At 41.7% G+C, this 19,914-nt stretch overlaps 2 protein-coding genes across 3 annotated transcripts in view; one reads left to right on the top strand and one right to left on the bottom strand.

Annotated features, from left to right (window-relative positions):
• The window catches only part of LOC123319966, a 451,417-nt gene that overhangs the window by 39,100 nt on the left and 392,403 nt on the right, over positions 1-19,914 (top strand). The gene's annotated exons all lie outside the window — the stretch shown is intronic.
• LOC123319899 (fasciclin-3) overlaps positions 1-19,914 on the bottom strand; it is a 144,088-nt gene that overhangs the window by 6,939 nt on the left and 117,235 nt on the right. For both annotated transcript variants that reach the window (XM_044906961.1, XM_044906960.1), the window contains exons 2-5: positions 810-976; positions 514-664; positions 318-452; positions 47-241 (exon numbers count right to left, since the gene is read on the bottom strand). In XM_044906961.1, coding sequence (XP_044762896.1) covers positions 47-241; positions 318-452; positions 514-664; positions 810-976 — 648 coding nt within the window. The remainder of the gene's footprint in view (positions 1-46; positions 242-317; positions 453-513; positions 665-809; positions 977-19,914) is intronic.

Here is a 19,914-nt window from a genome sequence, read left to right as displayed (position 1 = left end):
GCGAGAAATTGTAGGAAAAATTGGTCCAATTGTTACAGACACTTACAAACAACGTCCAGCTGTCTGCTCGTCTCGTGTTGACCGTTCGGATAGGCGGGATGATGGGCCACGCATCTCAACCTTTTACCGTTGTCGGACGCCCTCAGTTGCCTCGTCAGATTTTGCGATTTGGATTGCAAATTTTCCTTGGCGATCTCGACGATGGTGGGCATGCTGAGACCTTCCAAGATCGGTACATCGTCTGTAATTCAAATAGGGTCGTTTAACGCATAATTTGGGAAGGGGTTGGGACGTTTTTAACGATCTAGAAGACTCACCCAAGTACCAGGAGATGTTGGCGGCCGGTCTGCCATCGTTGACGGCACAGGACGCGTGTATGGTGTCGTGGATCTTGTAGACTCCGACGTTGTCTGGTCCCCTGCTCACTTCCATCATGGGCGGCTGGGGAGGCTCTGGAAAGTAAGGGTAAGGGTGAAAACGACGATCTGGAGGGTAGAAGACGATGGCACTCACTGGCAACTATAAGATGCATCTTTCCGACTGATTCCTTGGTCTCTGTGGTCATTCCGAGGGTGCATTTGATGATGCCGTTGTTCTTTTCGGACACGCTGTTGATGGTGAATCCGCATTGTCCGCTGTCCAAGCCCACGCCGTAGTATTTCACCTGATGAGCGAAAAAAAAGACGTAATTTTCACTTTCCATTGATGACGGTCTCATTTTTTTGATATTTCAGAAGGATAAGATCAATTCTTACAAGGTTTTTAAGGATATAACTGGGAAATTGTTAAACTCCAAGTGTAATACTTACGTTATCGTTTGATGGTAGGCTGGGATTGAGATTCTTGCTTTCTTCTCCTGGTATTTCCACCCTGCAGTATTGCAAGCGTACGGCAACCCTACAAACGAAGGTTACGTTGTGTCCAGGCAGTACCAATATCTCGCTAGGGGTGACTTCAACGTGTGCGAAATAGTATCCTGGAAAGAAAAAATAATCTTAGAAACCCACAAACGTTTCAACGAAAGAAGCATGCCGAGTTCTTCACAATTATCATCTGATTATGAGTAGGTATCACGTGGCAGTCGCGTGTCGATTTCATTTCTTGCCTAAATTTGTGTTTCTTCAACCTGCCATATCTAGTTGTTGTAATATTCGTTGAGAAACTATGCTGTAAGGAGCATTTTTATCAGGAATTCATGGCCCAGATGAGTATGAGGTTTTAAAATTTAAATCGCTTCGTTTCTAGTTTACGATTTGGCAACAGCGCCTACTAGAAAATGAGAAGAACAATGGCTCGTTTATAAAAAAACAGCTGTTGATTTACAGCCATCATAAGGCGCGTATTCACTGGCGTGCCTCAACAGCAAACGGCCATAAAAATCCCATAAAATTTTACGACCTTCCTCGTTCATCGCAGACTTCAAAGACAGCCATCTTTGTCTATCCCATCTAATTAGTGTATTTGTTGTCCTTTATTATCAACGCATATTTCAGTCGATGTTGCCAACCTGTGCAATTGAAACGAAACGCTTTAAATCTTAAATACCCATTTTTATTTTTCATTTTTAACTACTTAAAATATTTTTTTTTTGGGAAACGTTTGAAATGGTTATTCAAAATGTGATGTTTCAAAGATATTTCATAAAAAATACATCATTTTAGTCAAAAGGAGAATTCCCTATTTCATGAATAAAGTTTACTTTACTCGAATCTCATTCACTGCGAGTGTCATCGAGTTGATCTTCTCTCGAAACCCTCGAAGACTCACCCGGTATATCGGTACGTCGATTCAGTAGACAACGAGGGACTCTCCAATTAACGGTAATGCCGTAATGCCAAAGTCTAAAAAGGATTCCTGATTTAACAGATGCTGAGCAGTATGTACGACTCTAATCGAATTTTAACGTTCAAAGGGTTTTTAATTTTGGCAGGCAATGGCACAAAGAGCTTTGACGTAGCATAGACAGCAACACAATCGCTCCGGAGGGAGATAGTGGAGGGTTTGGGGACCGACGGAAAAAGCTTTTATTGAGGGCTTTGTAGATTACGTTTTGTGATCGAAACGATATTTTAATATCTTCGTCACCTCTTTCATTCTCGACGGGGTATGATGACGTTGGAGGAATTCCCTGTCACGTTGTGTGTACCAGGAAATATTGCTCAGGTGGATAGAAAGAACATAAATATGTTCATATAAGATTCATAAACTTCTTTATGCGATTCAACTAACCAAAGAGTTGTTGACGTCTCCCTTCTCTTCTTGCTCTTAAATTGAAGCTAAAATTGAGTGTTAAAATATTTGTACGAGTCAAAGACTCCCCCTGTATAGTCGATATCCCCCTTCAGGGCCGTCATACTCTAGCATCTCTCGAATATCCCTCGGTATTCTCGGTAATCCAAGTGGCAACTTCACCAGAGACGCCTTCCAATAACGTCCAACTCTTTATGCCGTTCCGACCATACCCGAAATTTTCGCAGTCGTAATCCCCGTCCCCGGATGGGACATACGTCCGGGAAAAATGCGGAAAACCCGGAGGAAATTCCTGAATTTCCTTTTCTCGCAGGCGTTTCGCGTTTATTTCGGATTCCTGTGAGGCTGGCGCGTGGTCCTCCTAAATAACTTCGACCCTTGCGACATTTTATATCTGTCCCTCCTTTTATTGCTCTCATTATTGGAAATTCCGAGATGGCGAAGGTTTCCCCTGGGACGGGAGACGGATAGAGGGATGACGTCTACCTGTGGACGTGAATCGTCTGGACAGAAGTCATCCACGAGGGTTACTGATGGATCAAAATCAGAAACGGGCACTGGCATTGGCGTATATGGACCTAAACTGAAGATCTTTAAAGCCCTGGGAAGTGGACCCTCTATTTTACAGGCCGAGACACTGGCTGTTTACGTATGCGCTCAGGAGTGTCTTAAAATGAACCCCAAAGGGGCCAATGACAGCCAGGACAGCCAGGCCACGCTGAGGTCCCTGGAATCACACTGCCAGGGATCTCTGCTGACATGGGAGTGCCTTAATACCATAAAGCAACTGACCAGAGGTAATGAAACGACTCTACTATGGGTACCAGGGCATTGTGGTGTTGAAGGAAATGAAAAAGCCGATGAACTTGCAAAAAGAGCATCAAGGTTAACACCTGCTGGACCTGAGCCTTTCTGTGGGCTCAAAAAACCAATATAAGGCAGCTACCCAACAATGGAAGTTGAACAACTCTGGAGAAACACTCCTGGACTTACTCAGTCAAAGAAATTCGTGATGATTTCACCAACCTTCATCAGAAAACTGCTGAAGCTGTCACGAGCTGAGCTTCGGGTCATGGTGGGACTGCTGACAGGCCACTGTCAGTACAAATATCATTTGTACCGTATGGGAAATCAGAGAGATTTGTAGGCTCTGTGGATCAGAAGCAGAAACAGCTGAACACATGGTATGCAAGTGTCCAGAGCTGGCTGGCCTAAGAACCATTCATATGGAGTCCAAAGCTGGCTCGTATGGGGTAACCAGTCCTGGATACTCACAAGGTAACGGCCAAGGCCCCTAAGGATGTTGTCGGTTTTATCAACACCATTGAGGACCTCCTTGGGTTCCTATGAATGAGTAGGGTAGAGAACAAAAGATCCACATGAGGACTTGGCCTCTTGAGGCCCTCTCAAATACTGGAGTTCATTGGAACTCTGTAGCTGGAGAGCGAGTTGTAGATGACGCAGAAGTGAAAACAGCTCTGATGGTGGCATAAAAGACCTTAAGATCGCAGAGAAATGTAACACTAGCCCGATCACTCGACAACATAAAGACGCCCATAAACGTAGTGTTTGTTTATCTTGAGAACTTGGAGCCCACACACCTCCGGAGTTTCGTCGAACTCTCGAGTAGGACAGCCAGCTTAGGCTGGAACATTATCGCTCTGAACTCTAAAACATTTTCACGGACAACCCGCGTACAAACGTCGGGAAATTTCCCGTCCCAACCAGAATCCCGATAAACACCAATTTGTCTTCGGAATCAGGCCTTTATTGTCCGCATAGGAACGGAAATTATTGGCCCTTAACCGAGTACGAAGTACTTTTAACGAGGTTATTGTTCGGCCCGCCATGGCTGTTGATTAGACCGCTTTTTTACATCGTTTCGCAAATTGTTTCGCTGGTCATTTAATCCTTTTCAGGCATGCCACGCTGTATCAGAATAGATGGCTGCAACTGTATCCCAATTTTGGTTAATTGTTCCCAATAATATTGGTCTATTATTGACCAATTTAAGCATTCATTTGCTCAGCTGAAACCCAGTTCTTTGATGTCCAAACTTACGTTTTACTCCTGAAAAGTTCAATATAACATGACGGTGGGACTTTTTTCCCCAAACATCGCGTCTGAAAGGAAAATCGTTTTAGGATTCACAAATCGCAGTTTCATTAGATCTCGTGATCGAAACTCAACCTCCAAATCCACGTTCGGGTATCCGCAGCCATCCAGGGGAGAAAGAAAAGGGAGAAAATTAGAATCTGAATTGCCTGATCCAATCCCCCAGAGATGGGCAAGAATGAAGCGGGATAACAGAATCAAATTCACGTTAAAACGTGCGTTCTTATGCCCGCTCTCCCTCTCTCTCCTCCACGGATCCGCTTCCGGTCCGGTGGACCGGAAGTGGCGGAGATATGTAATACCCGGAAATGCTTTTATTGCCGTTACAATGGTGGAACATCCGAGCCCGACGTTGATTTTGGAAATGACTTTATGAGGAGGACCTAGTTGGGGGAAAAATCGGGACCTGTTTGTCCACGAGGGTTTTCCCGTCAAGGGGTTGTATGTTCAGAACAAATACCCGTCGTACAAAGGGTGATTTTATGAGGTTACCTACTCCTGAATTATGACATCTGACATTTAGGAACGGATTTCAACTATAAATCAATATGATATCGATGATATTGATGTTGGACCCCATCTTTTTGGAATCGAAGGTCAACTTGCGAGTAGTTTTTCTTCCAGGAAAATGATCGAAGATCCGAATGTAAAACATATTCTGAAAGAGCAACTCTTCTAGTAATAAATCTGTGAATTTCATCCATCTCGGCAGAACCGTTCGGTCTTGAGGAAGTTTTAACTGAACCCAACTTTTTGGGAAATTTTCGCAGATCTTCTTTAGAGGAATTAATCTTTCAGGAAAACTATCGTAGATCTAAATGTGATACATATTCTGGAGGAGCAACTCTTCTAGTAATAAATCTGAGAATTTCATCCATTTCGGCAGAACCGTTCAGTCTTGAGGAACTTTTAATGATACCATCTTTTTGGGAAATTTTCGAAGGTCAACTTGCCAGTAGTTTTTCTTCCAGGAAAATGATCGAAGGTCCGAATGTGAAACATATTCTGAAAGAGCAACTCTTCTAGTAATAAATCTGTGAATTTCATCCATCTGCCTGCAACCGTTCGGTCTTGAGGAAGTTTTAACTGAACCCAACTTTTTGGGAAATTTTCGCAGATTGTCTTTAGAGGAATTAATCTTTCAGGAAAATTATAGTAGATTTAAATGTGATATATATTCTTAAAGAGCAACTCTTCTAGTAATAAATCTGAGAACTTCATCCATTTCGGCACAACCGTTCGGTCTTGAGGAATTTTTAACTTACCCCATATTTTTGGGAATTTTTCGAAGGTCAACTTTCGAGGAAAATCATGGTAGATCTAAATGTGATACATATTCTAATGTTCATGGTCTCTCAATAAAACCACCCTTTATTTTACGCCGTTTTTTTCGTAATCTTATAAGGATATTCCTTCTGTAATGACTGGAAGCCTATACGGCGATATTAAAGAAGAGAATAACAAGATGGTATGATTGTATGGAGATGAATCTCTCAATTAAACGAAGAAGGGTGTTAATCCTTTGTTCATCCTGAGATTAAATGACGACAAATTCAATTTCTCCCAGCAACGAGATCTAACAAAAGCAATAACTCAACAGGAGATAATAAGAACCGAAACAAAAGCTTTTTCTTCCCTCCTGATCATATTTTTCTCCGAGCAGTCGGTTATTAAATTATATTCTCTTTTCAAGAACGCCCCCGACAATTAACTTTTTTCGCATAAATCTCAGTCTTTCGGTCCTCGAAGGCATAGAAAGGGGAAAAATTACCTATCAATAAGGCGTCGGGATATAAATCCCCCTAATATGAAGGGAGGACGATCCGAAAAGGATCACAGGTCTATGCGAACGCAGGATTAGAGTCTCTGGCCTCCTTTGAGCTTCGCTTTTCATCTTTTCCCTCGAACCCATCCGAACGTGAGTTTTTCCGAGCCGAAGATGAGTTATTTCAAGGAGTCCAATCGTTTTGGTAAGAGCTATAAGCCGTCTACTTATATCATGCAACATTGGGAAGATCTAACCTCTTTAACAGAAATACGAATGAATTTTCAAAATAATAAACCAAAATCGAAGGTTGTGGAGATTCAAGATACGCGATACGTTATACAGGGTGGCGGATTTCTGATGAAATAGAATTAACAGTTTGTTTACGAGGCGAATTAAAGCTGGTTTTCCCTTTCCGACCGATGTGCTGTGCATATAACGTCCCGGGCGTTATGCTATTAGACATACGCCTTCCGTTGCGGTCACATTCCATTAAAGGCACGGTGTCAACCAACCCCCTCGGCCTCCGCTACCTACGTCAGATCTCGGAGCTTCCACTCGCAAAGGTAAATATTTGAGAGAGCGAATATATTTTCGAATTCAATTTGGATGGGGGGATGGTGGAATCCGTACGATTTGAGACGTAACAGAAATGTTAATCCGAGGTTCCTTGTCGATGGAGCTAGAGCTGTTTCACCCAGTTAGTCCTGAGGCAAGTGAAAGATTTGAATGTACTACTGTGTCGAAAAAATGTAGATCAGGAATTTGTCAATGAATCACACAACGAAAAATGCCTTGGTTTCCTGATTCCTAATTCTCCCTTTCCTATACCATAGAGAGGCCCTGGTTTCTTGATTCCAAATTCTCCTTTTCCTATACCATAGAGAGGCCCTGGTCTCCTGATTCCCAATTCTCCCTTTCCTATACCATAGAGTGGCCCTGGTCTCCTGATTCCCAATTCCCCCTTTCCTATACCGTAGAGAGGCCCTGGTCTCTGATTCCTAATCTTCCCTTTCCTATACCATAGAGAGGCACTGGTTTCCTGATTCCCAATTCTCCCATTCCTATACCATAGACAGGCCATGGTTTCCTGATTCCTGATTCTCCCTTTCCTATACCATAGAGAGGCCCTGGTCTCCTGATTCATAATTCTTCCCTTCCTATACGATAGAGAGGCCCTGGTTTCCTGATTCCTAATTCTCCCTCTCCTATATTACAGAGGCCCAGGTTTCCTTATTTCCAATTCTCCCTTTCCTATATAATAGAGAGGCCCTGGTCTCCTGATTCCCAATTCCCCCTTCCCTATACCGTAGAGAGGCCCTGGTCTCTGATTCCTAATCTTCCCCTTCCTATACCATAGAGAGTCCCTGGTCTCCTGATTCCCAATTCTCCCTTTCCTATACCGTAGAGAGGCCCTGGTTTCCTGATTCCTAAACTTCCCTTTCCTATACCATAGAGAGGCACTGGTCTCCTGATTCCCAATTCTCCCTTTCCTATACCATAGAGAGGCCCTGGTCTCCTGATTCCCAATTCTCCCTTTCCTATACCATAGAGTGGCCCTGGTCTCCTGATTCCCAATTCCCCCTTTCCTATACCGTAGAGAGGCCCTGGTCTCTGATTCCTAATCTTCCCTTTCCTATACCATAGAGAGGCACTGGTTTCCTGATTCCCAATTCTCCCATTCCTATACCATAGACAGGCCATGGTTTCCTGATTCCTGATTCTCCCTTTCCTATACCATAGAGAGGCCCTGGTCTCCTGATTCATAATTCTTCCCTTCCTATACGATAGAGAGGCCCTGGTTTCCTGATTCCTAATTCTCCCTCTCCTATATTACAGAGGCCCAGGTTTCCTTATTTCCAATTCTCCCTTTCCTATATAATAGAGAGGCCCTGGTCTCCTGATTCCCAATTCCCCCTTCCCTATACCGTAGAGAGGCCCTGGTCTCTGATTCCTAATCTTCCCCTTCCTATACCATAGAGAGGCCCTGGTCTCCTGATTCCCAATTCTCCCTTTCCTATACCGTAGAGAGGCCCTGATTTCCTGATTCCTAAACTTCCCTTTCCTATACCATAGAGAGGCACTGGTCTCCTGATTCCCAATTCTCCCTTTCCTATACCATAGAGAGGCCCTGGTTTCCTGATTCATAATTCTCCCTCTCCTATATTACAGAAAGGCCCAGGTTTCCCGATTTCCAATTCTCCCTTCCTATATAATAGAGAGGCCCTGCTTTCCTGATTCCTAAATCTCCCTTTCCTATATTACAGAGAGGCCCAGGTTTCCTGATTCCTAATTCTCCCTTTCCTATACCATAGAGAGGCCCTGGTCTCCTGATTCCCAATTCCCCCTTCCCTATACCGTAGAGAGGCCCTGGTCTCTGATTCCTAATCTTCCCCTTCCTATACCATAGAGAGTCCCTGGTCTCCTGATTCCCAATTCTCCCTTTCCTATACCATAGAGAGGCCCTGGTCTCCTGATTCCCAATTCTCCCTTTCCTATACCGTAGAGAGGCCCTGGTTTCCTGATTCCTAAACTTCCCTTTCCTATACCATAGAGAGGCACTGGTCTCCTGATTCCCAATTCTCCCTTTCCTATACCATAGAGAGGCCCTGGTTTCCTGATTCATAATTCTCCCTCTCCTATATTACAGAAAGGCCCAGGTTTCCCGATTTCCAATTCTCCCTTCCTATATAATAGAGAGGCCCTGCTTTCCTGATTCCTAAATCTCCCTTTCCTATATTACAGAGAGGCCCAGGTTTCCTGATTCCTAATTCTCCCTTTCCTATACCATAAAGAGGCCCTCGTTTCCTGATTCCCAATTCTCCCATGACTCATACCTTATCTGGATAATCTCAGGATGGCCTCAAGGGCTGATCTATCTATCACAAGATGTAGAGGTGTCAGATCTGTAATGATCTGCAGTTGGGCACGTTTTAGTAGCTCCAGTGATGCAAAACACAAACTAGCCATAACCTGCTTCTCCCATATCGCGACATTCAGTAGGTACATATTTGATTGGCGTCAGTTTGATCGGGCGTAGGTAATACAAAATGAATTGATATAATTTCGATGGTCTTGTTTGCCGAATAAATCAGCACCATATGGGACTATCCAGCGACGTAGGCATTGTTTGGGGTAGGTACTGCACAAATACAAACATCGAGCATCCAAGGGCATTCAGTAGGATTTGTTTGCCCAGCGATCCGTCTATGACGAGTGCATTCCGGTTTGAACTGGCGCGTGTTTCAATCCCTGCAAGGGCGAGAGAGATTGTGGTGGGTATAAGGTTAATTTTATGATTATATGTCGACTGAAATTGACAAGAGGTTTTGGAGCTGTTTGGAAATCAGCGTGGACAACGCTGTCACAGCTCGCCATTTCCAGAATTCTAAAGATAATCAAATCAGTAACAATACGTCTCATCTTACGCATGTTCTTCGCCAACCCCCTGAAGCAACCCTTCTCGTAGGTACCTGGAGCCTTAACAAACCCTCCGATCATGACTACCGTTTCACGTCCTGCTATTGACAGATTGTATATTGCTTTTCCATGTATTCCGCACCTCGGCGGAATATTAAAGACGACAAGTTCGTCGTCGCGGAAAACGGGCTAAAATTTACCCGTTCCAACGCGTTCTCGCGGCGTATACGAAAACTTAGAATCCAATATAGCTAGCGTCGGAATCCGGAGTAGGAGGAGGTGTTCGATTGTTTTTTTATAGACGAACAAATGTTGGTCCTACGAGCCGGATTTTGGCCCCGTTGCCTATCTCTAGAACACCTGGTGACACGATGCCTCGCCATTTCTAGTCAATGCAGAAAATGTTTTGACTATTAGAGATTTAAGAGCTCACTAAACTCTGGATGGGGACACAATAGGTGTCAAGGTCGCTGTGCAATTTACAGGGTTTTAAGTTTTCACAATGAGCTATGCCACTCTTGGAAAATCAAAATAACTAGCTAAATCTGTGACTCTACACATCTGTGGATCTTTTAAATAGAGTTGTATTCAGCCATAGTACCCAATTTTTCAGATACGTTTTAATTACATCAAATTACTTGAAAACGGCGGATTATACGAGAAAATACTACTACTACTCATTGTAACTTGTTCTCTCATGATACATCCTCACGTTCATTCATCTGCTCGATAAACATGTTAGTTTTCAGCCCTCTGCACTTCTCGAAACCAACGATTAGTGGTTGTCTCTCAGTACTCTCGATTTGCACCTCTCATAATTTATCAATTGTATCTTCTGTTTTTCTGATGGACGGTCTTATCCTACTTTCTTGTAAGCAGTCCGTCTCTGTAAATGTTTAACACTCTTCAAGACCAACGTAATGTATATGAATTATACTATTCTTGCTCCTTACATATTAATTATAATTGTCTATCGTCAATAATCTCCTATCGCTCGTGATATTTTCACGACCAATTTATCTTCCCGAAAACGTAAGAATTAATGGCTGCCCGACAAATTTGACGGGCGCTCCTGAGATATTACAAACATCCAACCTCGCTCAATAAAAATCCGAAGGGCCTTTGTGACTCGACGATATTGAAAACGTCTCCTGGAGCTGGGTCGGAAAAGCAGGTGATCGATTCTGCTCTTTGGTACGGTGCGAGATCAAGGGATCCGACGACATCCGAATCAATCAAGACGAAAAAGCAAAGGGTGGATAGAAATAGGTCTCTACAACGTTGGCTGAGCGTTGGGTGGATTGTTTTTCTAAAACGTCGACTCTGGATGCTGGAGAAGAATCTGGATATCGATGGGAAAATATTCGATAAGTATATCGTAAGAAAACATACGCAGAAGATACAGGGTGGTCCAACGAAAACTTAACACCGACCTAGTTCAGTCGGAAACAAAAATAAGGTGCATGACAGAGACGAAGCGAGGGACGTGGCTGTCTTAGGTCATGTAGCAATGGATCCGACCTTTAGTACTAGGAAACAACAGAAATTCCATCTTTATAAGATACGATTGGTTCAGGAAATGAATGAGGATGATAAGAGAGATGGTAGACGACAAAAGTGAGGGTGTGGAAGATTCACCCCGTATACCTCCGACCCTATTATTCGTTTATGAACGAGCTCGTTGCGAAGCCGGCCCTCTAATCGATATGATCCAGCTTAATCGTCGAGAAATCCAGCGAAACATCGACCGCGTTCCGGGAATGGCACAAAAGAGCAACAATATTAATTGATGACGCCCGATCCGGTGAAACACTACTACGGTCTGATCGCGGTGCATCCAACAACGAGAAAATTGCTTTTCTGCTCATCCGATCATACCCGTGTACGTACGTGGAAATGGAGCAGCTATTGGAATGAAATAAAAGGCGACTTTGGATTCGTATTGCCCGTACTGCGAAATAGAAAATTCGATAGCACCTTTTACAGGGCGAGTCTTTGACTCGTACGAATATTTCAACAGTAGATTCTTGAGGTCAAGAGAAACACTTTTTTCCTTTACCATTTTTTCCGAATCGGCTCGGTTTAAAAGATACAGGCTGTTTAAAACCATAAAAAAATTATTTTTAGTTCTATCTCACAAACGGTTTTATCGAATGAAATGAATTTCTCAATATAGTTCATTTATTTGATGAATCTTCTTCGAACACAAGATATCCCCCACGATAAGAACGTCCATCAGAAAAACAGAAGATACAATTGATGAATCATGAGAGGTGCAAAGCGAGAGTACTGAGAGACAACCACTAATCGTTGATTTCGAGAAGTGCAGAGGGCTGAAAACTAACATGTATATCGAGCAAGATGAATGAACGTGAGCATGTATCATGAGAGAACAAGTTACAATGAGTAGTAGTAGTATTTTCTCGTATAATCCGCAGTTTTCGAGTAATTTGATGTAATTAAAACACATCCTAAAAATTGCGTACTTTGGCTGACTACAACTCTTTTTAAAAGATCCGCAGACATGTGTCACAGATTTAGCTAGTTATTCTGAAGGTGATTTTGTATTTCCAGGGGTGGAACATCTCATTATGAAAAATTTTATTTTTAGTTTCATCTCACAAACGCTTTTATCGAATGAAATGAATTTCCTAATATAGTTTTTCATTAATTTGATGAATCTTCTTGGAACACAAGATATCCCTCACGGAGTAAGCACGATAAGAACGTCCATCAGAAAAACAGAAGATACAATTGATGAATCATGAGAGGTGCAAATCAAGAGTACTGAGAGACAACCACTAATCGTTGGTTTCGAGAAGTGCAGAGGGCTGAAAACTAACATGTTTATCGAGCAAGATAAATGAACGTGAGGATGTATCATGAGAGAACAAGTTACAATGAGTAGTAGTAGTATTTTCCCGTATAATCCACAGTTTTCGAGTAATTTGATATAATTAAAACGTATCTGAAAAATTGTGTACTTTGGCAGACAACAACTCTGTTAAAGATCCACAGATTTATCTAGTTATTCTGAAGGTAATTTTGATTTTCCAGGGGTGGCACAGTGTTTCTTTTGACCTCAAGAATCAACTGTTAAAATATTTGTACGAGTCAAAGACTAACCCTGTATAAATGAAATTTGATGCAGAAGGGTCTTGGTATTGAGCGTTGGGGCTGAATATTAACCCAACCAAATTCACAAAACCCTCATTAAATCATAATGAATCCGTTACCAAAAAACCAAGTAGAAATAACCAACTAACAGACGGTTTATACACGCTTATCCCAGCTCCTTTGCCATTTCACAACCCAGCCAGATAACTCCGCTAAAATTGACTCTCCAAAGGCTGCTCGCGCCTCGCAATGGACCCACCTAATGTTTCCCCCCTTTTATTTATATCATAACCATAATTCACGACAGATCCCGGGGGATATAATACGGTTACACGGATGATGAATTGTCTTCGGTGAAAAATTCTCCTAGTACATGGCCATGGGGAGGGCTGCAAGAGATGACAAATCGCTAGGCATCTCGGCGCGTCGCGTCGGATAGTTTAGACGCTCGCAGATTCCCCAAATCGCGACAGGGAGAGGACGCACTGTGGCTTGAATCGAATCTGCATGATGGGAGATGGGGATGAAGAGTGTTTATGGAGAATTCAATTGGAAGCTTTAAAGAGTATTTGCTGCTTTATTTCCGGACGTTTCTTCTTCAAGCGTTTCATTTGGTGAGAGTAACTATCGGTTGAAATATACATGTTAATTTTCAGCCTTCTGCACTTCTCGAAACCAACGATTAGTGGTTGTCTCTTAGTACTCTCGATTTGCACCTCTCATAATTTATCAATTGTATCTTCTGTTTTTCTGATGGACGTTCTTATCATGCTTACTTCGTGGGGAATATCTTGTGTTCCAAGAAGATTCATCAAATTAATGAAAAACTATATTAGGAAATTCATTTCATTCGATAAAACCGTTTGTGAGATAAAACTAAAAATAACATTTTTCATAATGAGCTGTGCCACCCCTGGAAAAACAAAATCACCATCAGAATAACTAGTTAAATCTGTGACTTTACACATCTGTGGATATTTTAAAAAGAGTTGTATTCAGCCAAAGTAGCCAATTTTTCAGATACGTTTTAATTACATCAAATTACTCGAAAACGGTGGATTATACGGGAAAATACTACTACTACTCATTGTAACTTGTTCTCTCATGATACATCCTCACGTTCATTCATCTTGCTCGATATACATGTTAGTTTTCAGCCCTTTGCACTTCTCGAAACCAACGATTAGTGGTTGTCTCTTAGTACTCTCGATTTGCACCTCTCATAATGTATCAATTGTATCTTCTGTTTTTCTGATGGACGTTCTTATCGTGCTTACTTGTAAGCAGTGCGTCTCTGTAAATCTCTCAAAATGAGGTGTGATTCTTCGTCAAAAATATAGATTGATGACACTGTTCAATAACCAACAGATAAGACAGTTTCGCCATTTCATGATTGATTAAAACGAATAATAAACGTATCTAAAGTCCCGAATGCTGCTGATTGATCAAGTTCCGTCAGACCAACAAAACGCCAGCAGACTACCCCGTTCTGCATGCTCAATAAGCCGACCATTAATTAACCGCCATACACGAACACAGGAACCCCCAACATGGCGTCGTCATGCCTCCGCAGCGTCCTCAGAAATTCATCTATCCTCCTGCTCAAACACAAGATTTAATTACGTAGAACAGATAAAGGCGCAAAGGCAATTCGTAAGGCGTTATAATTATAAATAGTAATCCGCGGAAGCTGGTTATGACACTCGGGGTTGTGATGGATGAGCTACGGGAGGGATGGGAACGCTTACGTGGAGGAATCCGGGTAGGCGATGACTCCCTCGATAGTCACTTATCTTCGGGAACGACATCTAGCCGCGAAACCTGGAATAAAACGCTCGAAAGTATCGGGAATTGGTTACGAACGATAATGACTTTACGAGGCTACCCTAATTGGTATATATAGATTTCCATGAAGCTCTCAATGTTGCGCCGACATAATATGGGGATAAAATGTAGCGAAACACATTAATGATTCAGCAAGCAGCCGGGACATAATGGGTTTCCATTTTGAAATATAATCATGAGCTTAAAATTTCGAATAACAATCTGTGGAAAATGTAATTCTATTCTAGATGCCCAGTAACGTGGCGTTTTGGTCAGGTTATACAGGGTGAGTCTTTGACTCGTACAAATATTATAACAGTTGATTCTTGAGGTCGAAAGAAACACTTTTTTCCTATACCAATTTTTCCAAATCGGCTCGGTTTAAAAGATACAGAATGTTGAAAAACCATAAAAAATGTTATTTTTAGTTCTATCTCACAAACGGTTTTATGGAATGAAATGAATTTCGGAATATAGTTTTTCATTAATTTGATGAATCTTCTTCGAACACAAGATATCCCCCACGATAAGAACGTCCATCAGAAAAACAGAAGATACAATTGATAAATTATGAGAGGTGCAAATCGAGAGTACTAAGAGACAACCACTAATCGTTGGTTTCGAGAAGTGCAGAGGGCTGAGAACTAACATGTATATCGAGCAAAATGAATGAACGTGAGGATGTATCATGAGAGGTACAATGAGTAGTAATAGTAGTATTTTCCCGAATAATCCACCGTTTTCGAGTAATTTGATGTAATTAAAACGTATCTGAAAAAATTGGGTACTATGGCTGAATACAAATCTTTTAAAAAGATCCACACATGTGTAAACTCACAGATTTAGCTAGTTATTCTGAAGGTGATTTTGTTTTTCCAGGGGTGGCACAAGCTCATTATGAAAACTTGAAATGGCTATATCTTTTTATCAGGGCCGAATCGGAAGAAATGGTATAGGAAAAAAGTGTTTCTTTTGACCTCGAGAATCTATAGTACTATTGAAATATTTGTACCCTGCATATTGCAAACTCTTTTTGAGCTGTTTAAATGAAAATAGGACAAATATTTTCTACTCAGATACGAGACTAAGTAACATTAAAACTACGAATCAATTCCAACTTCCTTTATAAGTACGTAATAATCGAAAGAAGTCATTATACAAATTCGTCCACGGTTAAAGGCTGCATATAATCCGAGATAATACCGGAATTCTGAAAGGGGAAACTTCGATGAAAATATCCCACCTACTGGCAATCGCATGTCAACATCGCCCCTACTTATTTCACGTAAATGGAGTCAATCAAAGCGAAAAATAGCCGTTGTCGTGTCTACGCCCACTCGAAAGACAGCTATCGCCGAATCGAAACAAAATTGACGGGATCAAGATAGAACTAATGACCCGACGACGTGAATTCGCCAATCTGACTCAGGGAAATTACAAGTCCCTCGGAAAATTGCTCTGAATTATGCGTCGTAAAAACGATCGTAACTGAAACCGACAATTTTCAGTATGGCTCGACGTGAATTCCACTGATATTCATAGTTTTCACAGTTGACGCTTTGCGACTTGAGGTTTTCGATGAACGAATAGTTTCCACCTTCATTTCCAACAATAACAAACGTCTAATATATGACAGATACGTCGAATTATTCTCTGAGTGATCATAGAACATCCAACATGTCAAAATCGTTGTGACTTTGAGGGATGCCAATCTGTCAATCAGTTTCATTCGCTAAATCAAACACCCTTCGCCTTACCAAAAAAAAAAACAACAGAGTTCTTTCCCAGCAACCCCTCAAAACTCCATCCGACCACATTTCACGCCAGTTAACCGAACTTTTTCCGCTGAAAAGGGAGCAACTCCGAGGCGGTCAACTAGCAACGAACTCTGTAGTAACGATATCCGTATTTATAAATGGCGCGTCAGCGTGTACAAAACTAATTAAAACTCGCCCAACCCTTCCCGTTTCGACGCTTCTAACCAAGTCGCCGACCTTTTGACACACCATTTTAATTTGCCAAATTGAAATATACCAGACGTTTATCGTGTAAATCATCCCTCGGGAGAGGGGCAGATAAACGTGACTGCACATCATATCTGGGGTTGGAAATGATAAAGTGTTGTGGCTTTCTCGAAACTATGATAGGGGGTGTTGCTGTTGGTGGAATGCTAGCAGCGCTATCAGATATGACTTGGAAATTTTTCAATTTGGGTCTCAATTCAAAACTGAACGCGAGGAGAAGGTTTAAGTCTATTTTCACCATTGAATAGAAACGTTCTCTCATGATACATCCTCACGTTCATTCATGTTGCTCGATATACATGTTAGTTTTCAGCCCTCTGCACTTCTCGAAACCAACGATTAGTGGTTGTCTCTTAGTACTCTCGATTTGCACCTCTCATAATTTATCAATAGTATCTTCTGTTTTTCTGATGGACGTTCTTATTGTGCTTACTTCGTGGGGGATATCTTGTGTTCGAAGAAGATTCATCAAATTAATGAAAAACTATATTAGGAAATTCATTTCATTCGATAAAACCGTTTGTGAGATAAAACTGAAAATAACATTTTTCATAATGAGCTGTGCCATCCCTGGAAAAACAAAATCACCTTCAGAATAACTAGCTAAATCTGTGACTTTACACATCTGTGGATCTTTTAAAAAGAGTTGTATTCAGCCAAAGTACCCAATTTTCCAGATACGTTTTAGTTTCATCAAATTACTCGAAAACAGTGGATTATACGGGAAAATACTACTACTACTCATTGTAACTTGTTCTCTCATGATACATCCTCACGTTCATTCATCTTGCTCGATATACATGTTAGTTTTCAGCCCTCTGCACTTCTCGAACCAACGATTAGTGGTTGTCTCTTAGTAGACTCGATTTGCACCTCTCATGATTTATCAATTGTATCTTCTGTTTTTCTGATGAACGTTCTTATTGTGCTTACTTCGTGGGGGATATCTTGTGTTCTAAGAAGATTCATCAAATAAATGAAAACTATATTTCGTAATTCATTTCATTCGATAGAACCTTTCGTGAGATTTAACTAAAAAATATGGTTTTTCAGATACAGCCTGTATCTTTTAAACCGAGACGATTCGGAAAAATGGTAAAGGAAAAAAGGGTTTCTCTTGACCTCAAGAATCCACTGTTGATATATTTGTAATAGTCAAAGGCTCACCCTGTATAGAATACTGGAAAATACAAGTGATACTGAAGTAATTATACATTCTGAGTTGTTGAAACGAACTGATTGGAAGGTTTAAATAAATGTAACACTGTCCATTTTACACTATACTAGTGGACTCTGCTTTAGGCGTTCTCGCCTGTTCTATTTGTAGATAAATACACTGCTCAGCCATTGATAGAGATCCCTGACCTCCCATCAATTTATTCCAACTCAGTTTGAGCAATGAAAAAAATCAAATCCACATCACGTCTCCATGAGAGACCGCTAAATCTCGCCTGATTATTTCCCTCAGGGCTCCCGGGAAACCTCAGAACGCCAGCCACCGGATGTTGCGTCTTCGCGTCCCGGAAACAATACGCTTTCACCCCTCGCGCCCTCCCGCCATACTGCATTACACGAAAAGTACATAAACATGTATCTTAACCGAAACTTTTTTTAATAAAATTTAATAAAAACTTCGCTCCCCGTCTCCCGACCAAGTTTCCTAGCAGGACAAGACGTGAAAGATGATCAAGTTGCCGGTGCGCCGCCATATTGTCGACACTTAACGCCCGGGCGGTGGGGGGAGTTGGAAAGTTGGGAGCTTTGAAAAATAACGGCTCGGTTCTCACCTCCAGAAAAAGCTGGCAAGGTTTTACATAACGTGTGACGTGTGTCGGTCTCGGAAATGGGGGCCGAAATTGTGAAAGTTTTACGCGTTAAGGGAGGGAGATAGTGGGTTCTTGACGAAACCGATATGTCAGGGGTGCCCTGAGGGGGAAAGCCGGGAGGAAGATGATCCAGATTAATTCTTGTAGTTGACGGAACTTTGAACTCCGAGAGATTCGGAAAGGGGTGGCGCTTTCCCATTTTGCAACGGTCGAAGATGCCTACTGTAATAGTACCCATACCGATCTAATTTCAGGATTGATGTTCTTTATTTGATCGAATATACCCAAGTGGAAATAAGAGGTCAGAAAAATTTTAAATACTAGGTCTTTTTCAACAGGCTGTAACTTGGAGGCGAATTATTGTACAGGGTATCCAAAATTGCTTGATTTTAGCTGTTTCTGGTACTTCTAGTCTGGACTAGATAGCTGAAAAGTCCATTACAGGAAACCGTTTCACGATATCTTCATTAGTCTTGAAGATATAACCAAGAATGATTGTCCACTAGTAGGATGAAAGTCTGGTACAGGTCGAGCAGTTCAAATACTTGAGAAGCTTCGGCATCATGGGCATTCTGGAAGCTAAAGGACATAGTATTTCAAAATCACGACCTCAATCTGAAGACCAAGACAGCTGTTTACAAAGCTGTGGTCCACCCAACGCTTCTTTACGGAAGCGAAAGCTGGACGCCCTACAGACGACACATTAAGCAGCTTGACCAAACGCAACAACGTCATCTAAGACAAATAATGCACATCAGATAGTTCTACAAAGTATCAAAGGCGGAAGTCTTGCAACGCGCGAGTTGTTTAAGACTTGAGACTCAAGTAACGAAGACCCGACTCAGATGGAGCGGCCACATTCTGAGGATGCAAGACACAAGACTCCCCAAACTAGCTCTGTATGGCGAATACACAGAGGGAGCTCGGAAACCAGCAGGCCAGTATAAGCGGTTCAAGGATACACTGCATCAATCCCTAAAATCAGTTAATGCCAATCATAACTGTGAACAAGTAGCGTAGGACAGACCACAGTGGAGGTCTTTGGTCCACAGTTATAATGGAGACTCGAGAAGAATACAGCGGCGGCCAGATCTGGTTGGTGACTATTCAAACCCAGAGTTTGGAAGGATCTGTAGGTCACGGTTGGGTCTCTTCAGTCACAAGAGGGCACACAGTCGCAATTAGCCCTAAGACATTATAAGTTTGATCGCACCGATAGTCCGGCTTTTTAGTCTTTTCGCAGATTTATTTTCGGTAACGAGATTCAGCAATGATGATGATGACGATAATGTGAAATAGAGTGTTACAACTTGCTCAGTTTCCTCACAATGCACAACGGGTTCAGTATAATTTATATTTCGAACTTTTACAACGTCCTTTGTATGTAATAATGGAAATATTGATTGGAACACAATTGTAAACTGTCGATAAATACTTGAATCGAAAATGGCGTAATGAATATCGAAAGCAACTACTTCTATACTGACACAATTAAAATCATAACTCACCATTTGGTAGAAAACTAGAAACGCAAACGTCATTAGCCGGTAGCGTTCGCAACGATATAATACTA

This window comes from Coccinella septempunctata, chromosome 9, assembly GCF_907165205.1.
Source record: "Coccinella septempunctata chromosome 9, icCocSept1.1, whole genome shotgun sequence".
NCBI lineage: Eukaryota > Metazoa > Arthropoda > Insecta > Coleoptera > Coccinellidae > Coccinella > Coccinella septempunctata.
The sequence above is the reverse complement of the archived record's forward strand: the minus strand, read 5'-3'. Positions and strand labels throughout refer to the sequence as shown.